The 22,500-nt window shown below is 38.2% G+C and overlaps 2 protein-coding genes and 1 long non-coding RNA gene across 4 annotated transcripts in view; 1 reads left to right on the top strand and 2 right to left on the bottom strand.

The window, feature by feature from the left end:
* LOC111273699 (polypeptide N-acetylgalactosaminyltransferase 13) overlaps window positions 1-22,500 on the top strand; it is a 48,767-nt gene that overhangs the window by 15,374 nt on the left and 10,893 nt on the right. The window contains exons 2-4 of the mRNA XM_022855577.2: window positions 10,497-11,079; window positions 13,092-13,206; window positions 20,135-20,200. Coding sequence (XP_022711312.2) covers window positions 10,767-11,079; window positions 13,092-13,206; window positions 20,135-20,200 — 494 coding nt within the window. The 5' untranslated portion in view covers window positions 10,497-10,766. The remainder of the gene's footprint in view (window positions 1-10,496; window positions 11,080-13,091; window positions 13,207-20,134; window positions 20,201-22,500) is intronic.
* LOC111273697 (uncharacterized) overlaps window positions 1-22,500 on the bottom strand; it is a 40,459-nt gene that overhangs the window by 7,980 nt on the left and 9,979 nt on the right. The window lies entirely within an intron of this gene.
* On the bottom strand, window positions 5,483-10,755 carry LOC147753810 (uncharacterized). Its single transcript, XM_086973594.1, has 3 exons — window positions 10,679-10,755; window positions 10,161-10,302; window positions 5,483-7,461 (listed from the first exon to the last, which is right to left on the bottom strand). The coding sequence occupies exons 1-3, from the start codon at window positions 10,685-10,687 to the stop codon at window positions 7,178-7,180; spliced, it is 435 nt and encodes a 144-aa protein (XP_086829720.1). The 5' UTR covers window positions 10,688-10,755; the 3' UTR covers window positions 5,483-7,177.

Below are 22,500 nucleotides of genomic sequence, written 5' to 3' on the forward strand. Positions count from 1 at the left end.
GGCCTATTCTCTGCATCAATTTTTTCCCTATATAAAAAATGTTTTAGGAAAAAAATTATCTTAAAAGCAATTTTGCGATTACTATGAAATAATATTTTCCGGAATTTCGTAGTCTAGATCCCAGGAGGCAATTCGACATTTCTCGAATAAAACCTTCTAAAGACCTTCTTTTAGCTTTTACTGATGAATAAATAGACATCAATAGCATTAATAAGCATGTGTCTACTTCGAAAACAACTTCACAACGTTACTACAACTATCCGATGGTCGAAAAAAGTATTAACCGCTCTTCTAGCTAGATCGCTTCAAACTCACCTATCCTAGATAATACGAGTTGCGCTTCCTAATTGGTGTCACTTGAAAGCTCAGACTTAATAGTAAATGTGCTAAAATTTATTCAGACTTAGGACAAAGTACGCCGAAAATGAGTTCATTGTTTGTAAAAAAAATCGCTACGTTTTAGAATTTTATTATCACAAAGGCACACATGCTGCCCAGGCTGTTAATAGTTAATAACTATGCGTTATCGGAGAAAATAGACCAAAAATTGTTCCGTCGCTCCTCGTACTGGTCGACTAATTGAAGAAAAAGTTTAAATTATTGCTAAAGTTGACCAAGACCGACACGTAACTAGCTATGGTATCTCGGAAGGAACTGAACAGTCTTAAGAGTTTGAAGAAAGCCGTGTACAAGAAAAAACCCAATGTTTGGGTGGCACACATAAATAAGCATAATCGAATACTGATCGTACTTCCATTTGCGAAATTCTACAGATGTAAAGCGCAAAACAAGGAAATATCCCTTTCACGGTCTGTGGCAAAGGTCAGACTGACATCAAAGATAGATAATGGATGGTTGGGTGATGGGTAGTATTAGAAATGAATCAGTCCTTATGAGTAGCTGCCGTCTGGCAAAACGATTCACACCTCTATTATAAACTACTAACTAGCTTACAAAAAGCTAATCGAAAAATTCGACAGAAAATGGCAACCCAACCAGCCGTATGTATTGTAAAGGTATATATATATATATATATATATAATGCTTTATTTTGTGAGGTATTTATTTTCAAGTTCTGTTAATTCGTTGAAAACTTAATCTAGCCTACTAATTTATAGATTTTACCATTTGGCTTCCACGGTGTTCTCTTACCGTTTCGGTTACAAAGAAAACCCTAAACTAGTAAACGAGGTTCCCGTAGGATAGATCTAATTATGAACACATCGGATCACGCGTCCTATAAGCTGGGCTGCGCGGATATAAATGGCTCTAATTTATGAGGTTAGCTTTTTTATTAAAAACAAACGAGGCCGACTTATGGGGTCAAATGTTGTCATAAAACAAGATCACTTTACGTGGTCAATCATATAAGAAGGCCTGGTCTATATAATTTCAACTTTCGCCTTGACTTGCACGCTGCACTCGTAGTGTGATTTTATTTCTAAAACTAGTGACACAGAACGTCTACTTCATATCACACCAAAGACCTACAAATCATCCATATTAATATATTTTTTCTGACCTAGAGTTTATTGTGAAAAGCCCCTTTTATACCGAACTTTTACAAACAGCACGTCTCGTTCTATCGTTAGCGTGTACGGCCGAGTTGTAGGCATTGAAACTTGAGATTGAACTAGGTTTTGTTTGGCACCGATTCATCTTTTATTTCTGGAGTTATGTTTCCAGTGAAAAAGTAAAATGTGGTCTCAATTGCGTATTTTACCAAGGAAGTAGTGAAACAAAGAAGACCATTTCAAATATTAGCCAGCTTTTAGATCTCCTATTCTGATAGCATAGAAACTGTTCCAACGAATTGCAAAGTTGCTTACATTCTGTCTGTATGTAAGCTGCTCTGCAGTAAATGGAAAAGTTCTGCAAGAAGGGGGAACACACAGAATTTCAAAGCAGACAACACCACACAGTGTACAACTGGCGCCACACTGCGGGGAGAATCATTCAAAAGCTATCGAATCAATAGGGTATATAACTTCACAACCACTCATGAAGAATAAAGGACATAGTTCGAAAACTGCATGCAAGCAATTGCTCCTCATATTTTTAGTTGTTGTTTTTCATTTCTCCATTGAGATGGTTGTATCAAAACGCATTCTGTTAAAAAAAAACTAACATCAAGAAACAACTGGCTTTTGAATCTTCATTTGATTATTAGAGTTAACCGAAAAGAAAGCCTCTAGTCTATAGAAGTGTGGGGGGACGTAAAATGGCTTTGTTCTTTACCGAAACAGATATACGGCGAAAAACAGAAAAAGAGAAAATCTCTTTGGGGAAGTTATGAGGATCAGCAAGCAATATACGGAAATTACCGATTGATGCAGACACTTTAGCACGTACGTTCCCGCCTATAATAACAAATGCGAAGATTTATTTCTATAGGAACTTTACCGACGTCATTTCCATATACACATTTCTGAATGGCTAAATCCACCGAAAACTTGTGTCTCTGTTAGAATACTTTAATCTTATTTAGTCAACGGCATTGTGCATTCAAAAAATGTGATCCGGTGTCCTTAGGAACGTTGCTCGTCTGAACATTTTGTTTTCTGTTTGAACCCGGCGTGCGGATGCCCACGTACGTGGTGTTAATCAAACATACATAACTCCCGGAAAAAGGCTCTCCGTTAAACAGGCTTTTATACATTGATACCAAGCATAAGGCAGATGGAGCTGTAATACAATTTCAACATCAGACAGAAAACGGTTAAGCGTCAGGTAATTCCTAGTTTCAGGCAAACATTCTAGTGGCTAGAACACTCCTTTGCAGGATCCAAACAAATCATTTGTCCTTATATACAATTCTCAAAAAAAAGGAGAACTATAGGAGCACTATACTGCCAAGTTCGCCCTTGAATCTATTTTATTGGCCTTGAAGATATGCATCCGTTGTGCCACCGTGGCCCACTGGGTTCTATTACGTGCTATCAAACATGAAAAATTTCAGAGTAGATTGCTCTTATCCAGTACGTGAATGGAAGCACGGATTCAAGGTAAGCTCAGAAGCTTCTGTTTTTCCCTTAGTTTTTTAATCACGAAAATCAAAGCGTATGTGTGATACTCTTATCGACTACAACTGCTTAAGGTTCTATCTGTGTATATAAGCTTAGTTGAACTTTCTTTGTCAAAAATATGTACTCAAGATGAGTTGATTGAATTAGGTTGTACTTTGGTACTGTTTAGACTATTACGTATCAGGAAGAAATCCTCAGATTTCCCGATGAAGACCATGAATTAGCTGATCCCTTTCTTTTGATCTGCCGCTCGCAACGTAGTTATTTAATTGTCGCTGCTGTTGTATCCATTGTTCATAATTATTAACAGAGCTGTTTTCGTTGAACTGTTAGTTTTATGTGAACTGAACTATGCTTCTCATATCCTTTACGATGCGGAACCTAGGCCCAAAGATCACCGGCATCTATGGTAGTGACTAGGTACCCAGCATCCTTTATGATCAGTCAGTCACTGAAAAAGAATTCCTTAACATACAAAGCTTATAATAACTATACACTCTGCTTTAAGTGACATCCTAAAGCAGGAAGAGCGTTAAAACACTGCTGGTCCTTATTTTAAAAAAACGGCTTAAACGACGTTGAAGAGATGTTATTCTCGGCCATTTTTCTCAAATGTCTCACGTTATCGAAGAATATGTTTAACGCAAATGAGTCGCCAATTCGAGCAAAAGCATCAACATACAGATTAAAGTTCATCGCATTCAAAATAAAAAACAGCATTAATGCTGACTAGTTCAACCTGCGAGAGCTAATTCACTATATATACAATAATCCGTTCAAATATTGATTGATTGTTGTATATCAACTAAACTATTAGACGTGTTCCACTTCTGCGGTGGTGTACCAAAAGCCGTCTGCTTTTGCAAGCGGCGGCCGCTGACATGCGCTGACCCATTATATGTGTGTGTTTACAGGGCGCTTATCTGTCGGCTGCCTTTTGGTGCGGTACCTAATATACAGCTCTTATGTTATATTCAATCTGCAAGGTAGCACAACAGCTGAGATAATAACAAGAAAAAATTGACTGCTAGGTAGGACACGAATTGCAAGTCAGCCAGTCCGGCTATTTGTTTGCCCGTCCGAATACTTAGTCAGTCCGGCCCACAAGTAGCAACAATGCGGAGCGTATTCTAGCCAATGTTCCTACCATTTTAGTCTACTTTCTAATTAGTTTCCACAATGATGAACCAAACACAGAAAATAATAGAACGCCCTAAAAATCTTCGTCATAAAATCTCGAGAGATGATGAAAATAATGTACTATAAGATCTAACGCCCGTTTCACAATACCAATTCCAATTTTTTTAGTTGGCGGAGAAAGACGCCATTGCCAAAGCATCATCTACCTAAAAAACCTAACTATACGTTATACAACAGTAAAATGCATAAATTATTTCAGCAATTTGTATTTCTGATTGAAGTCTTTATCAAGCAGTTCCGGTAGAAGTTATGTGTGCAGTAGCTGTGGCGTAGCGTCTCCAGTTTTACGTCCAGTATCGCCCTTGGGCATTCCATCATACTGAAGTTCCATAGCTACCGTAGCGAGTACTTCGTGATTGCATCGCTGCTGGCGCAGCCGGGACTAAACAGTTTTCGTCCAGCTCATCAGTGCACTAAGTCCGCTCCAATATATAATTACGTCGGTCGTCTGCTTACGAAAAATACGAGGATAACCATACATGTTGTATCAACTCTTAGTGGGACATAGTATAAAGAGAACACCTTGTTCCCTTTCGTTAACAAAGTTTTCATATTGACACAACATCGTTACTGCTATAAACTGACGAATTGCAAACAGATAAACATCGAAGTCAACAAATCGCATCGTCGCGAAAATGTCCTGCGACAAAATAGCCAACAGGCCAGCTTTGAAATCAATGATCAATTCTGTCCAACCATTCGCAGACAATGACACAGCAGAAAGGACAACTACCCGTACGAGGGGCAACAGGCAAGCACTGCAGGACGACTATTTATTAACATCGTAATCCGATAAAACAAATCAAGGACATAATCGATCTTCCAACAGAGAAGAACATGCTGTCCGGCGACAAACTTCTACATCGCCGCATCTACAATCACCGTCACGAACAACTGAAGTTGTACGCTGTGCGTCAGCAATGCGTACATACATGTATTATTATTATCAAATCTATAAGATTACGTGCACTATATCAACTAAAACGTGGTACTTGTTCTCTCCATAGAAATTTGATCGAAATTTAATGGAAGGAGCGTTGTGGAAGACGACTCTTCAATTGAACAGCTTCCCTTCCAGTTGCAGTTGCCTTTGTGCTAACAACAAACGATCCTACGATGCGATGTTGAGTCACCTTATTGAGATGCTAGAACTCGGCAAAAGAGCGAGTTCTATATACATTTGCATTGCAGCTTAAATCTAAGGACGTCAAGACAAATATGGATATATTGCTATACGTAAAGTGAATTGAATTCAACTCTACTTAGTCCATTTCGACGTTTTCTTGCACATTGAGAACAACGAGTGATCATTCGTTTAAATGACTGGAAACGAAACACAGGCGTACTAAATGACAACACAGGAAAACTGAGCTCGTTAATATGTAACGGTTGATGGACGTATAGCCAAGTTATACAAGTTAGCCTTAAAGAAAGCAATTTTGATTTCCAATGTATGCGACCATGATTTTTTATAGGTGAATGCTGAACAACCGTTTTAAGTAAAAATAACTATCGTCTGTTTACAGAAATATTCAACTAACATAATCATTCTCTTCCGCTCAAGTTCTTACTTGTACTTTCACTTATGATGGTCACTTCTTTTTCTTGTGACAATTTCCGGCTCGTAAATGTTGGGTTCTTGAAAAATCCAGTCAGAACACAATGACATCCTCTGACAAAGTATTTATTTATTTATTTGAAAATACTTCGCAATAGTGCTCTTCATAACGATTTTTAACTTCAGTTCCTGTTCTGAATCGCCAGCTTTTCAAGCTGTGCTACGTTGAATCTGGATAAATAAGAATCTGCTATAATGGGATTTAGGCTGTCGGCAGAGTGTTAAAATCTTTTTATCCAGTAGCCGCTATCTTTATGATGGCTTTGCGCTTTTTTCGTGACTCACTTTTAGAGGGTTGAATGCATTATCGTGCATTATGTTTCCCGCTGTACGAGGCTTAAGTACTTTATAATAAAGCAGCCTCTCGGATACAATCAAATATGTAACCAAAAGGTGCTAATGTGGAATTATCTTCTGTGTTGTATCCCAACTTCAACGATTTTTAACTTACGCGGAGGCTTTCGACCTATATAAAAACACGTATGCAGACCCGACTTTTCCAGCGTACAACTACTTTATTAGCGTCTTTTGAGGTTTGGGTAAACTGTGTAGTTCGAAAATTGAAGAAATCACTTTCTTACCGACCTCATCTATGGCTAATTAGATTAATATTTTAATTTCCATGCCGCACAAACTCCATCTGAAGTAGAGCTCGATCAAAGATAATCGAAAAATATTTGCAAAAAAATATGTTGCGAGGATTGTTGCATCAGCGGTGTTACTCCGATATTCCTGTAGCGATCTAAAATAGTTTATTCAACGAAAAAGTGATACAATGTTCAATGATATTATGCCAGAAAAATCTCTGCCATCCTAAAAGCTGCACCAGAAGCCGTTACGGTAGAATTGCGTCTAATATGAAAAATCGGCAAAAGGAAAATAACAAATCAACGAACGATATCGAATACACTTTATCAATATCAGGCTAATTATAAAGTTCGACGCGTGTACGTGGAGTACTTCACGAGACTCGGAACCTGCAGCTGCCAGCTTTGCAGCTTATAAATAAAATGAAAGTACTGACTGATGCCAATGCCCGTCCTTATGCAGACAACCTTTGAGATTTTTTGCCGAAATGTACATATGAGCATGGCTTCTTTAAGTATGGATTACAGCGTTGGAATATACGGTCCATTATCATATTATCATATATATGAGGTTTGCACGACAATTCATGTTTGCTCGTTGTATGAAAGGGCATGCAATCTTGCGCATTACGATCGCCATTACGTTACTTATTTTGTGGATAACAAGTACGGAAGTGATGGCCAACCGCCACTCCTTATATGTAGGGAAAAAGGGGTAACTGAAGGACGCGCCACATAGAGCAAATCTACATAGAGCGTAGATTGTCGTATCGTGGAGTCCATTTAAAAATGTCCTCGCACAATCTTGCAGCTCCTCTCCTCTTGCTCGCAGAAACGAAGACAAATACAGCGTAGCGAATAATAGTACGTTGGATGTATGCAGATCTTTCGAAGCAAAGCGAATTATAGAGCACGCACTGTTTTACTGAAGTACTTATTGTTTTCGTACCTTGGTTGCCAACAGCCAATGGACGTACGAACCAAACGTTGTCTTTAAGTTGAAATTCAAGTTTACAGTTCGGAAGTCTACCTGGAATAAGTTCATAATGTCATTAAAATAGATTTGCGTGCCTCACATACAGCACTGAAATGACATTGTCTTGACAAAACCAATTTCTGATATGCAGCAAGTTCGGATTACCAAAGTTAAACTAAAAGAAAAATAGTAATATTCTGTTTATTACTGTGCGATTACTAATTTACATATTCCTGCATATTGAATCACCACAGTAAGTTCATCTTCGTCACTACGAAGATGCTACTCCAGAATTTGCAAGGTACTAATTGGATGTACATCAACGGTTTTGACTGTTATGCAAAGTAGGTGTTGCAGACATTAATGACTTTAGTTAATCATATCGCGGAAAAAGACAAGGGGCAATATTGGAAGAGCATTTTCTGCCCGTTACATTTCAAGTTAAAATCTTTATATAATGCCCCAGATAAAAAAATTGGTAGCAACGAACGAGAAACATCAGTTTCATCGAACCTTGATCGCTAATCAAATTGTTCTAATTGACATACAACTAATAACACTTAAGCGTAAAGTTTTGTTTAGAATACAATCACACCCAGAATAGTAGGATAGACAAAGTTATAACTTAACAAATCATTGTGTAATAGAAGTTGTCGTTATTGGTGTAAAAAAAGCGCTATTATATTTCGGTAAGATAGATTGACAGAAGGCGAATTAACATCCATGCAACATTTAGGTTCGTATGGCTATTTAAGCACTAGGACGCATGTACTGCATGCTTCCTAGTACTTAAATAATAATATAAATAATGATAGGATGACATGCAAGTTAGTAGAATGATTTAGTCAGGGAAGGAGGATTACTGTGGCGGTACAACAAAAATGAGATAACTGAATTGGCTCTACAGAATCCAAAAGTACACTGCTTGTCCGTCTCCTACGTGACTGCCACAATGCCCTGTCGGTTCCGAAGCTGGCGTCGTTTTTTAAACAGGAAACAACTGCCGATTCTTTTTTACCGGGAAACCAACCCTCTCAACACTTTGTTGTCTTTACTACAGGAGCTGACAACGCGGACACGAGGTGAAGCTCCGGATCACGTTACACTGTATCATAAAAATTAGACGTTTTTCTTTTTCTGCCTGGCAGTGAATGGCAGTTACATAACGCTCGCTGCAAGCCTACCTGTATATATCTGTCTTGTTATCTCAAATGAAATATGTATAATGGTCGCACTGAGCTAACTTGAGATAACGTCGGTAAGCTGGTAGACTTTCGCGCTGAAGCGGGCTGCGTATTGGATCTAGATTTTTTTTTTTTATAAACAAAGAAAAGAAAAAAAATAGATTATCTAAAAAGTAAATTTTTTTTTTTCTAATTTTTAGTAGTTTTGGCTTTTTCAGGTAATTTATTTGATAGCTATTATGCAGTTGTAAAAGGCTTTGGTTTTTCGAAAAGCATAGAATTGGAATTTGAAGAAAAGTTAGACTATTCTGTTTTCCTGTTAAGAGTAAATTAGTGCATTAACGGTGAATAAATTTAACGAGAAAATGAAAAATAAAGTGCCGCAACGACCTGAGAAAGAGGGCACAGAAATAGCTGTAACAACTTAGGGCCATTGGGCTAAAATTTTAGGCTGGCGCCGCAGTACAGATTGAGGAAATTGTTTCTGAGTCGATATCGGAGTATATATTGCAAAATTATTTCCTAAGATATTAAGATACTAGTACCGTGGGTTATTAGTTGCAACGGTAAACTGGACAACTGAGGTGGAAGAAGTAAAAGCGTTACTAGGACATGCCCATGGAAAAACGAAGTACTGCAGTAGCGTAAATGCAGTCGTGCATAGCTTGAATCAGACTAAAATAGACCAGAAAAATCAAAGAAATAGTTGTTACTGCAACGGGATGTCAAAGGAATTGCAAATGGATAACTATGTACGAAGCTGTAGATCTGCAATAAGCTTAAGAGTTATGCGATTGGGCGTAACACAAATCAAATTCGTTCATTGTATATGAGCACGCTCATGAAAGACGGCACTAAGGCAACTGGGCCGTTTCAACAAAACAACAGCATCTCTGAGACGTAATCAATCAGTGTCACAGGTTCATTTTGAAAATAACTGTGCAAACGTAAGAGGATCACTGAGGCAAAGTAGATCGGAGAAATAAAATCACTGGAACCGGATATTAGGTTGGGTGTAGCGCCAGGTAAATTCTCTTACCTCGGATAAGCTGATCAAATTCTGGTAAACTAACGGGGTCATTATAATCTTCCAATGAAAAAATGGTGAAAAATTAAATGGCTGCAAGGAAATAACGGACAGATGAAACGCAATAGCTTGCAGGCAGAGACAATTGGTGTGTACAGGAGACACAGTTTACGTTAGACTCAGTAGCGACTGATTTTTTATTGTGCTGGGAAATGTCTACGCGAAAGAAGGAGTCAATTGGCCAAACATTTTCCTCATAACGGACTAGTTTGCTTCTTCCTAATTGGCCGTAAGCCGACGGCAGCCCTTTTTGTCCATACCGCGTTTCCAAGCACTAAAGCGGCCATCTGCATCGAATGCGTTGCAGCAGTTATATTGCTTGTATACAAATAGTACAGTTCAGCAGGCAGCTGTGTCACATAATTTTATTTCCCTACTATACAGTGTGTCGTTTCACTTTTGAACAAGGATTGATGACGAACCTTACCTATCATTCTGATATCAGTCAAGGTCGTGTTTCTGGTATGGTCGGGAGGGCCTACCTGAATTTTTCGGTGACCACCAATTGCGTCGTCCGACATCTTGTGTTCGATGGGAGTTTACGTTGTAGAGGGGACCATCTAATTTGGTCTCCCGCTGTGGTGATTGCGGCGCGGTCGCCCGCGGATTGTAATGTGAAGTACTCTTCGAAAAAAACAACAATTTAATGCGCGCTATCAGCCTTGCTTAGACTCACAATGCCTCTGCGAAACGTATTTTCATTGAGGTTACGTAGTAGGGTATTAATTGGTATTTGGGTAGTTGTTGGTAACCTAAAAAATACGCTTCTTGCATAAAAAAGCAAAAAACTAACCTGAACCGTTTCAAATTGATTTTAGATCGCACTATGACTTAACCTGCCTTCTCTACACGAACGAAAAAGGATCGAAAACAACGGACTTCGTTCATAGGAACCTGAAAACTTCTTGGAATTCGAAGAATAGATGCCAAAAAAGGATCTAACTCGTCTAGTAGCATTCGTTTAGAAGCAGAATACTAGAATGCCATCCGCAATACTTACAAATAGCATGTCGTTATATGGTGTATAGTGAGCACATATTGACGGTGTTGTTCAATTCCCCTATACGGGGACGTATATTCAAAACTTAATGGAGTGGTGTTGGAAGTGTTCTCCCGCTTTAAGCATGATATTGGCACACGCGTGGGTACGCCGGTTACGGCGTCTGCCGGCCATACTTGCGGTATCTATATTGATGACTTGTCTTCTGTTCCTGGGTCCATCAGGGCCATCAAGTTCTGCACAGGAGTCTCATCTTGCAACAGGAAGACAAAGAGGATTACAGTGGTTACGCAACGATGCTCGACAAAAAGAATACATCGATCGTAAAGGAATACACGTGATAGTTGGACATTATTTGGGCAACGATCTGCCGTGGGATCCTAAAGAGAACATTACGCAAGGTAAGTGCACTGCACGGAATGTTGTTCCCCAGTTACCTTCTATTCTCTAACTTTTAGTAACATATGTTTTTATCTTACTGAAAAATAGGAGTCAGAGGAAGGAAAATAGAAGAGAGTTATGCTTTTAACTCTAACTTGAATCGTACAGCGTACATTTACCACTAATTATTTTCTGCATAGGATTCAAGCACGTTTTTCTGAATTTCTTTAATTGCGTAGCGAATTAAATTTGTCGGCAAGTACCGGGCGCAGGCAAAGAGCTTAACCCAGTCCTTTACAAATAGCCTGTTTGTTGCTATCAGCATAGTTGCAAAACGCTTTGAGAGGGAGATTACATTTAGATGCCTGTTTTTGGTTGCAGTTAGCGCATTCCACGTCTGAAAATCTGAGAAGATTGACTAGGACTATTACGAAAAAGGAGATGTAGAACGGTTTATCTTGTTTATTCTCCTAGCTTTCTAAAATATTCACTCGACTATCACAAGAATAATCGTAAGGTGGACCAATAGTTTGGAGGGTTCTGGGTTCATACACTCCAAACAAGTCACAATGATTCGGTCAGGAGTTTAGGTTAAGGGGGCATATTAACTTTTTGCGCTATATGACCGGATGAACAGGTTTGCCACCAGGCGAAGGTCCCAGCATTTGTAGAATTTAATGGTTTGGCCGAAAACACCAGCGTTAATAACAACCGGCGTTCCCTGTGAAGCACCTGATTTATGACTGGCATAGCAGCTACGATACGGAATTACGTATAGTAATATGAGGCTCCGCACAAATGGTTGATTTAACTTGAGATAGTTATTTTGTGACTGTAAAATATTCAAGAATAGTCTTTAGTTATGCCACCTCTACTGACAGAATCATTTTAATACAGCAAGATCTATATAACATGTTAAGGAATAATGAGTGAGCCTTCGTTAAGGGCGTCATAAGGCTGGACTGGCAAACGTATAACAGAGTGCAGAAGTAGACATTCTTCGTGAAGATAAAATTGTCTCAGTTATGTAATAATTATTCGATGAGATTATAGCGACTAATACAACACTTTATCCAGTTGATTTTAACCTTAAACGTTTATCAATGTTAATGGCAGCCTTCTCTTACCCTAAAGAAAATCAGGTAATTCTAAGTTAATTTTATATCATAAAGGACGAAAGAGAACGAAAGAAAACCGGTCGTCAGCCACAGGCATCTCTTGTATTACAAATTGTCATCTCAGCATAGGTCGTCGTCATGGTATAGTCTTTGATTTACGGTGACTGGCCATTTCGTTAGTTGAAATGTGCTCCACAGAATGTATATGCTATTCTGCATAGATGCGCAATGGAAATCAACAGCAAAAAAAGACGAACTTTTGAAAAGGGGACTCCCGATTCCAATAATGGTCTAACCATTCGCAGGCCTCTGTTCTAGCAGAGCAACTGGGTCAGGAACTATATGAAACGACAACTTTAGGGATGCGCTGGTACAGGCATCTAGCTGGACAGTTTCAATCAGGAAACGGACCTGTCCTTTAAACTTCAAAGTGAACGTTAATAAGTCAGGGAACTATAATGTGCCAGCCATACGAAAGAAACCAGTCTTCTCCCATCCGACATTATGCCGAGCTATAGCCAAGTAGAGCCTTTGCTAGAAGCTATTTTTCCATTTGATGGCTAGCATGTTGAGTGAGTTTAAGGCGGCATAATTTTCCATGATTAGTAGGGGTTAGAGACTAATCATAAAAATGGCGATTTTGTTAGTAGATTTTCATTAGCTTTTTTAGCTTTGTTGAGCCTGGACTAACCTAACGAAAGTTTTGCCCAAACTTCACCACAAATTGTTCATGCCTGAAGTTTATGCTAATTTCATACTTCAATTCGGGTGACTTTCACTTTATTACGTTTGGAAAAAGTAAATAAAGTTAAGCCTCAAGGTGCTTTACAAAAACTTTAGTTTAACATGGTGTGAAATTCAAAGTTTAATATATACTTCAAATCAAAGCTTTTATTGTTTTCTTGCTGTTACAGAACTGTTAAATGCAAATAGTTATAATCCAGTAGAGGGTGCAGGTGAGCAGGGTCAGCCAGTTTATCCTGTTGGACCTGAAGTAATAAAGGCTAAAATGCTATATTCTATTAACAGGTAAGCAATGTAAGAATATGTACAATTTCCCTTTATGAACAAACACGAATGTTTCTAATATTTTTTTTTCGGAAGATCTAAACGGACACACAATTGACCAAGCGCATGTAGCATAAAAAACGTGCTGAACATATCCGAGAATATTAAAATAATCTTAGGATGGATCACTCTTAGCTTGGCTAGAGATTTAGCTAAGTAGATGGTAAAAGACTCGTTGTTAAACAAACTGAAAAACAGAAAACAGATGGATTCTAAGAAGTCATCTTGAAGTTTTTGCTTGCTTACGGAAGCTGTTCAACTATTATAAACTAACCATTGCAGCTTTTCAATTATCATTGAAGTCAATCTGATAACTGAAAAAATTAAAGGCATTCAGTTTTACTATTATGGTGAGAAGGGCGTTATATATAATTGTAAAAAAATGAGTAGGTATGATAAAATAAACAATATGAAGAAAACGTACTACGTATAAAGGGCTATGCAGTTGATGCGAAGACATTTTGTTTAGCCTTTACTTATTTTCAGAAGAGCCTGCATACATCATAGAAGTGCCAATTGTGAGATATGCAGTCGTGTTCTTCAAACAATTGTCCGAAGCGCAGGCACCTTTAGATGCCTCACAATTTGCAACTATGCGTATGCAGATTTCTCTGTGTACGAATGAATTTTATGATAACACAAGGTGCCTGTACATGATGAAAGGCTACTTTGCTAGTAGAAAATAGATGCAAATCAATCAGATATTTTCAATAAGTACCGAAAAATAATATTATTTGAAGACTTTTCTTTGAAGACCAAACACATCTTCCACTATTATTGATGTAATCCAGAAAAGTAGAAGATTTCTAGTTGAATAATCGCGCATATGCCAAACTAATCATACTTTCGTGCTACTGGAATATTTTCTTTTCTATAAAAAGTCCTCCTGTAAGCAACAAAGCTGTTAGTACTACTCGTGCTACTTACCCTCCATGAAATTCGGCGGATGATATCAGCGTGCTGAATGGACTAAATAGTTACGTCAGTGAAGCGCGAAGCTATTACTTATTTTTTACTTCTATCCGAAGTCACTGCTTCGTTTTACTTCTTTTGTAAAAATAATAATTTCGATTTTTCCTTATTTACCCTTTATATTTTAGCTAATATCGCAAGGTATACGCAGGCTATGGAAAAATATAGACGTCATACTTCAGTGCAGTAAATATGAGAGTATAAATTCTTTGATGACATTTTTCATGGGTTTCACAATGAGATTTGACTCAATGCGCTATCAATGATTATAGCTAAGGAAAAGATATATTCGATGTATTTGTTTAGCATAATGTGCTTGGCAATCTACCATCAACACGTTCCAAGTTTACAGACTTTTATCGGAAGAATTGTATTTATAGTATACAACATAATCGAACCAACTTTGTTTTACGTATATATACACATTCGACGATGTCCGGACGATGGACGACCGTAAATTTGGCGGTCCATTTGCAAAAAAGTAAAGTCGTTGGTGCGTCGCAAATGATGGGAATTGGCGGGCAACCTTTTTTCGATTATTTTTTCTTCTGTTATTAGTATCCTTAAATACGAAAAATATCAGAGTATCCATTGCTGGTGGCCGACACTTGGTACTTTTCAAGTTTTCAGTACCCTAAAATGGATCGTACATAACAAGCTTTGTCATCACTTATTTGATACTGGATCAGACATAGTGGGCACACCTAGCTCTTGTAATTAATCAATCTTCGCAGTAACCTAGTTCAAAAAGAGTTTTCAGGAGCAGCCGGATGAGTCGACGCATTTCTTAAATCATCTCTACTTCAGAATCGATGTGTGCTCGCCTAATTTCCATGCGCCTGAGAATTATTTAAGCATTTAATTAGTGAAACAATTTTCCTCCCTTTTAGATAAATATCCCGTAGTGTTTCTTTTTCGATTGGGTATTCTTTTTTTCTTGTTACCTTACCTAAATATCACTAACACATGTACGGGTGTTTAATTTCTATATTTTTACCAAAATTTATTATCGCCCTATTTACTTAAATGTTGGATAACTTGTTTTTGCCGTATATCTTTGTCGCAGTTCTTCCGCCTTTTTTAGCGTGTTATTAAGCCTAATACCTATGGCGGACGGTCTAATATACTGGCGGGCGGACTTGATACGCGCTCATATACAATCCTCCAATTACGAATGTAACTGGCTTTTTTGTTTGCGCATATGTTTGCAACGGAAAGGTAAACTCCGTGTTTCACCGACGCGGCTCTTTTAGACTTCCCCAATTGAGCAATAGTGACCTTATAAAACAGGCACAAACTCAATGTGCAACAGAGACCGCTATCATTCTGGGTGCATAGTATTAAGAATTTATCATTTATAGAGGATTACATTGAAGATGTACTAAAATATGGTTGTGTGTTAAGTTTATGCAGGTAATCATAAGTGTTTGAAGATCTCCATGATTGGCGCCGTAACAATAGTTTTAGCTCTTTTCTATCTCACCTATCTAATATTATGGGAACCGGCTCCACTTGACCCACATTGGAAACTCTGTGCCCATTTTTTAGTTCTCCGTTTATTATTGTTTGCGACTGTGTATCAACAGAGAACTGAATTATCGCGCTCAGTTGTTCATCACTTAAATCATGACAAAAATATTGCATATTAGATTTAAATAGCAGCGAGGCTTGACTGACCTCTTCCAATTTTTTTCTAACAAGAAATAATTGTCGGCCATAAAGCAAAAATGGTTTGTAAAGAAATATCTCGTGCATTTTTTTGCTTTCCCTTCAATCACTAATGCTGCTCTACCGTAAAGAGCGTAGTTTCGCGTGCTACTTAATCATTAATTAAAATGCTATGGGACATTGTTTAGAAATATGTGGGATAAGGTGACAGATAATCTTTATAAAAAAACCTTTTCCTCAAATTGTCAATGACAATGATCTCTAAGAAGATCGTTAGAGTTGTTCTTCGCACCTAAATATTTTTTTGCACTCATTTTCTTGTTTTTTTTTTCAATTCAATATTTTCATATTTATCGCACAACGATGTAGACATATCAAGTAAGTTTTCGATATATAGAAAACATAATTTAACAATGCTTTTAAGCGACTCTTTTTGGTTGCAGTGCTCTAGTAATTTCCGTTATTTACTTAAGCCATTTTTTTTTCGTTTACAAATTCACAGGATTTGATTTTTGCTGCAAGAATTTCAATTCATATTAAATCGACAATCTTTGACACTGCTGAAATGTTCCTTCATACTATTTCCAACGATGATAAGTAAGTGCTTCATTTTGACCTTCGGGAACGCCAGGTGTATCAGAGGGAATTGTATGTATAGTCTTCTGCCAGTTTAAAGCAGTAGATTCCGAGAACCCCATTACCAGTCTTATAGATAAGAAAGCATAGCTTGTTATTTTGTAGTAATATTGTTTGGTATATAGGGATGTTCAAATATTGCTTGATTAAACTTATTATCTTAATATTTTCTATAAGGGATATCGGTCAGTGAAGATCTTCTGAATAATCGCTGCCCCAAAATCGGCGCAAAGTCCTACTGTGTTACAAAATTTATTTAAATGGAATGGACTAAGCTTATTGGGAAAATATTATAAATGTTTGAATATCTTGAACTATTGTACACTTTCAAGTTTTCCCAATTTAGAGAATACACTCTTTGGTTTGCCCTAGTAGCTTGGTATGGGTTTAGTGCTATCCAGAGCTGCGGAGCAGTGGTAGACGAATCTCAGTGTTGACATTTGTTCAGAATGTTGTCAAGCAGCCATTGTTGATCCTAAATTTGATATTTTGTAACGCTATCGTTTAAGTCAATAACTCTTAGTATCTAACAATGGAAACCGATTTCGTCATGGTAGCGTAAAGACGGACCAGATATCTGGTAGTTCGGAAGCTAATAGTGTTTATTTAACGTAACGTAGAAAAACGCAGTGTTTTACCTAAATGCAGCGACAAACTAATATATCATGTTTTTACAATCTCTTTACAATCTTTTTCCAGCAAACTAACATTTTATTTATGGCCAAAAGTTTTCGAGTCCAGTATTGAAAAATTTATTTAGCCCATCTTTTAGACCCTCTATGTTATCAAGAAAGAGTAGTGAACCGTCGGAGCAAATTTATCATGGAGGCAATAAGGCACCCGCCTAAGCTCTTTTAAAGTGGCCTTAACAATCGCTGCCATGGTCCAATATTTATTGCGGATAAATATGATTTGACTTTGTCGATCTGAACTATTCTGATGAACAGCCTCGTCAATTTGATGCAAGTAGATAACATACAGACTTAGCAAACAAAAATGACGGTTCTCCACGGATGAAGATCTGATTCAACTTTAGGCTCAGCCCCCTCCCTTAGAAAGTACTTTTCAGAGCTACCTGTTCCCTTCTCTGGTTCATATAGGCGTCAAATAAGCGACCGAAGTGCATTTTCCAAGATGTCGTCATATTTAGCAACCAGCGTTGAATAATCCTTTTGGGTGTGAAATCCACGTATCCTAGACTATATACGCAGTGTTTATATTTCGATAAATAGGACAACTATATTAGGTGTCGAAAACGCTCACTGTAGAGAGAAACTATGGGGTAGAAGGGATAGAATTCAAGTTGTTTTTATACGTAAACAAATCGAAGAAAACAAATAAAGGGTCAAACGGGCATATATATATAAAATAAAAGCAGAACAGTCCAACAGTTCTGATTACCCCCTCTTTAAATGCACATTAAGTTTACCATACCTGTGCACACAAGCCGTTCAACCATCGTGTGTCGCCATTTGTATATCTACAGGGCTTAAAACTGAGACATAAGTTCTCAATAGTGGTAAAACCCAGAGTATACGATTATTTCTACGTATAATAAAGGACCTTTATCCGTGTTTGCATGGACTGAAGTTAATCGATGAATATTTGGAACAGAACTTCTTTATGAATATTCTAACCGTATTTATTATTTTAGGTTATGTTCAAATGTATTTAATCAAATGAGGAAGTTATCATACGTTATTGTTTTTGCAGGCCAAGGGTAACATTAACATGTCCCTTCCTGTTGCAATTGTATAGTGCAATGCGGGTGTTTAAACCTGAATCCGCTCTTCCCTATTGCAACGGTAACTTAGTGCGGATCTATTCGGTTAAATTGTCAACTAAATTTAAGTTAATATATCGTTTCACGTGTCGTTTACTGAAAAAGTCCTTTATTAATTCTATGTATAGTTCTTAAGTTATTTACTAATGATGTCTTTACAAATAATTGCAAGGGCTACGTTAACTTTGAAATTATTAATCGAAGTTGACGGTTCGTCTAGTCCATATTGCAATGCCCCAAAACGTCACTTTGTTAATACTATAGCTATTTTACATGCAGTGTTAAGCTTTGCCTTTCCGGCTTCGCACAAAATCAGCTATTGTTTGTTTTTCTCCAAGGGGCATTGTCTTTATTGCACTCACGGTATATACTTAGAACTGGTTGCTTATACTATATCGAGCTGCGGGATGCGACCACGTTTATATTATTACACAGTCAAACCCTTTGGATGGGTAACTTTTGTCCATGACCTGGGTGTCAGATGAGGTTCAAATGTTAGATCTAATTCTTCTCAGATAGTAGACCAAGCCTTAATAACGATGCGAAGATCGTACTACTGAGTCAGATATTTGTAGTCAATGCCCAGCCTTGCTGTGCGATCCTTGTCTTCTACGAAAATTAACAAAAAAAACTCAACAGGTGGCCAAGCACCGCTTCAACAACCGTCAAGAAATGTGGTAGCGACGCCTCCGGGAAGTACTTTGCAAATGCCGCATACTCAATATGCGTTGGAAACGAGTTGAAATTATGTTAGAGACCAGCCCGGTCATCAGTGAATACTTTATTAAAGTAAAACAATGTTGAAGCCATTCTACAGCGAGCATAAAAGGATACCGGATTTTTTCCTGCCATTTTTGGGAGTCGGTCGAGAAATTATTTTTGATTGTCTCTCACGTATCCTTCAGCCGAACCTCGGCGCCTCTGTCCGATACGGTAACAAAGCGATTTGCCATGCTAACCGATTTGGCTAACTGCTACATATAAATCCGTACGGACAATCTGAGGCTGGCGCCTCAGAGGGAGACCCTAATACTCACATATTGAGCTAGCTCTACCGCTAACACTCATCTGTGATGCAAAGCAATTAACGAGTAATGCTGACAATGGCAGTATGTACACCTAATAACGTAAATACCTGTCAATCTTAAGTCTTTTTCGTACCAGTTGCGAGCCATCTAACTAAATTAGACTTTCAGTATTTAGGATTTTGTAGAAACAATATTAACCTACAACTCTACTTTGTTGATAATTCAACTCGTCTTAAGACATTATTACTCTGAGAAGATTGCATTATCACTAACACCAATATAAAAGTTGAGGCGTGTGTAATTTGGCAATTGGTGGAAACAGCACAAGTGGCAAAAATGCAAAAGAAAGGAGCATGAATCAATTGGTAGGGTGACAAGAGCGTCGTCTAAGAGCTATTAAAGTGTTTTATTGCAGCCAAGAAATATTTGCTGGGACACCTAGTTATAACACCACATAAGTTATAGACTGCACTGGAAAAACAAGATGATTTATTCTTAGACAACTTCCATCATTTTGACCTGTAGACTGGATAGGAAGAAACACTAGGAACACAGATATTTCAAATTTAAGTATAATTTATATGTACATATGGTACGACGGAAGAGCCAGAGATTATTTGCTGGTCACTTTTAATACAACAAACAGCTTGTTAGTCACAATTCTCGTTAATTCCCCCTGAATACTTCTTAAATCCTGTATTTTTTTAGTTCTCAATTACAATAATTATTTAAATACATAAAACGTGTAAATATGCAGCGTCTCGGTTGGTACTGAATAAAAATTCCTTGTATTGTTTTTCAGCTTCAACTTACTGGTATCGGACAAGATTTCGGTAGAAAGATCACTTCCTGACATGCGAAAACCAAGGTGAGACTAATGATAATGGTATGGGTTAAATGAAACAATATTTTACGATAGTGCTTTGTTTCTCAAGAGCCCTTAAAAAGCTTTGCCTGCGAAAGATACTGGGTGTGCTTGAGCTTGGGCACCATGATGATAATAATCATGAAGGTGCCTTGAACGCTCTCGACAGGATCAGACACAATTATCTACTATTCTCCCTGATCGAGTTGCGTTAATCTGGTTTTCCCTGATACGTCGTTTAAACAGGTTCAAGTACTAAATCATTTTAGTCATCAGCCCTGTCTCTGCAATGGTGCAGTAATAGCGTCCTTAACTCGAGCTCAAACAAACTCTAGACGCTGAAACCCTGTTTTTTTGCTCAGGAAGTGAATCGTCTAATGAGCTACTTAGTAATCGTAATAGAAATATGCAGTTATAAGCCAGGCAAATCTCATGTCTATCCAATTGTTTTCGACTTTTATGATTTGCACTATGCCCTTTAGTCTACAATAGAATTTACCTCATTTCGTGATTTACCAGTTCGTGATCAAGGGAGCGGAAATTGTTAGAACCGACATTACCATTTCTTCATAGATCAAATAGACGGAACAAAAATTGCCATAAGTCGTTATCTCCCGGCCGGCAGAGATAGCGCTCGTCTGTTGATAACGGAAACATGGGAATCAGTATTTCATAGGTAGCTAACACTCTGTCAGAATAAGAATAAAAAAGTTTTGCCTCCATTTATTTTGTATATAATTTATGATTTTTACCTAGGTGACCAAACCATAGTTCGTAGCTTAGAGAGAAACGAGTCAATTATGAGAGTACAAAAAGATGATTTGGAAGCCGTTAGCGAGCGAACCCTTACCTGTTAATCAGCCACACGTTGTTGTAAAAATAGGGAACTATTCTCGGATTCTGTTAGCTGGTGGATTCTTATCTTACGCTAACCGTCTGAGACAATGCCTAGCCCCATATGTAATAAACGTAAACATTTATTTTCCACTGATTAGTGCCTCAGTCCTTTCTTTTTATTTCTGCAACGCTGTGTGCGCGTGTCTATCTTGTTGTCGCGATTGGCGGCAAAGCGTGAAGCTTATGAAGCTAAAATATTTCTAAGGCACAGCTACTTCTTCCGCTACTACTACACAGCCATGGTGACTTTGAGTACTTGACAAGATGTCTTACAACGGCAAAAGACCGTATCAAATTCACTCACTTTCACTAAGGACTGCAAAGCAGTTACAAAGTTATCAGTACAGTCTCTGAAACTGCTCTCCAACCCATTGTTCGAAAGACTACGACGAAAATCCCCACGTGACAATCTTTCAAGGTGCATAACCACTGACGTGTGACGCCGAAGTGTATTATGTTTTCGACCTAAATATTATCTCATAGCTGTTAAAAGACCTTCGCGTACACCGTGTTCATGTGCAGGCAATTCCATTAGAAGATTATTGATGCCTTTTTTTAGAAGGCTTCAGCGATGCTGTTTGTGATCGGTCGGGTTCAGCACAGCTTTGTCTATCTAGCGTGGACCGGTGAATGCAGAACTTCGTCCCGATGAATGGACTTCGTTCCACCAAGGCCACAATCCATTAGTTCTGAATTGCTCTCTTACACGTCACTCTAACAGTCAGGCTTTTTAGTTAATAGTAATACAAACTTTTCAGAAGGAGTACTGGGTCATTAGGCCGGGGTTTTCTCGGTTGGGTTCTCCACCACGCCAGGCGAGCTATCTAGCAGCCGGAAAAGTTATCGTCCCTCTGTTTACCATGCGAAACCAATTTTTGAGCATCGTTAATCTCTATAAATCTAGTAAACCTAACGCTGAAGAGCTTTCTCTTCTTGAGTCCACTTTCTTTATTCCAGCTCCCTCTAGGCAGCCATGTCCTTTTTGAAGAACCGAACTGCGTTTATGAAAGCGGCTACAAGTCCAGGCTTGGTGTAACCGTTTCTTATGCATCATCTCAATCTAGAACGATAGGCGAATGTGTGATGATGGGTATCCCCGGAGCGCTTCAAAGCATAGCTTGGAAGTATGATGGGGCATTCCCTATCCGATATAGACAGTTCTGAGACAATCTGGTGAGGAACTGCATAGGTAGAGGATAAGCCCCCTCCTTCTCTTTATGTCCATAGTCTAACGTTTGGTTTTATGTTCCTGACACTGGGTAAACTGGGGAATGGCAGACCATTCGCTCTGCTATTCGTGTGGTATTTGTTTCTAACAGATCCACTAATAAGCGTGCCCATATTACTTCTCTTCTTTGCGTTTAGATCCCAGGGAGTCGATCTGAGCTTTGCAAAGAACCTAACTG

Source organism: Varroa jacobsoni, unplaced genomic scaffold, assembly GCF_002532875.2.
Source record: "Varroa jacobsoni isolate VJ856 unplaced genomic scaffold, vjacob_1.0 scaffold_215, whole genome shotgun sequence".
Taxonomy (NCBI): Eukaryota; Metazoa; Arthropoda; class Arachnida; order Mesostigmata; family Varroidae; genus Varroa; species Varroa jacobsoni.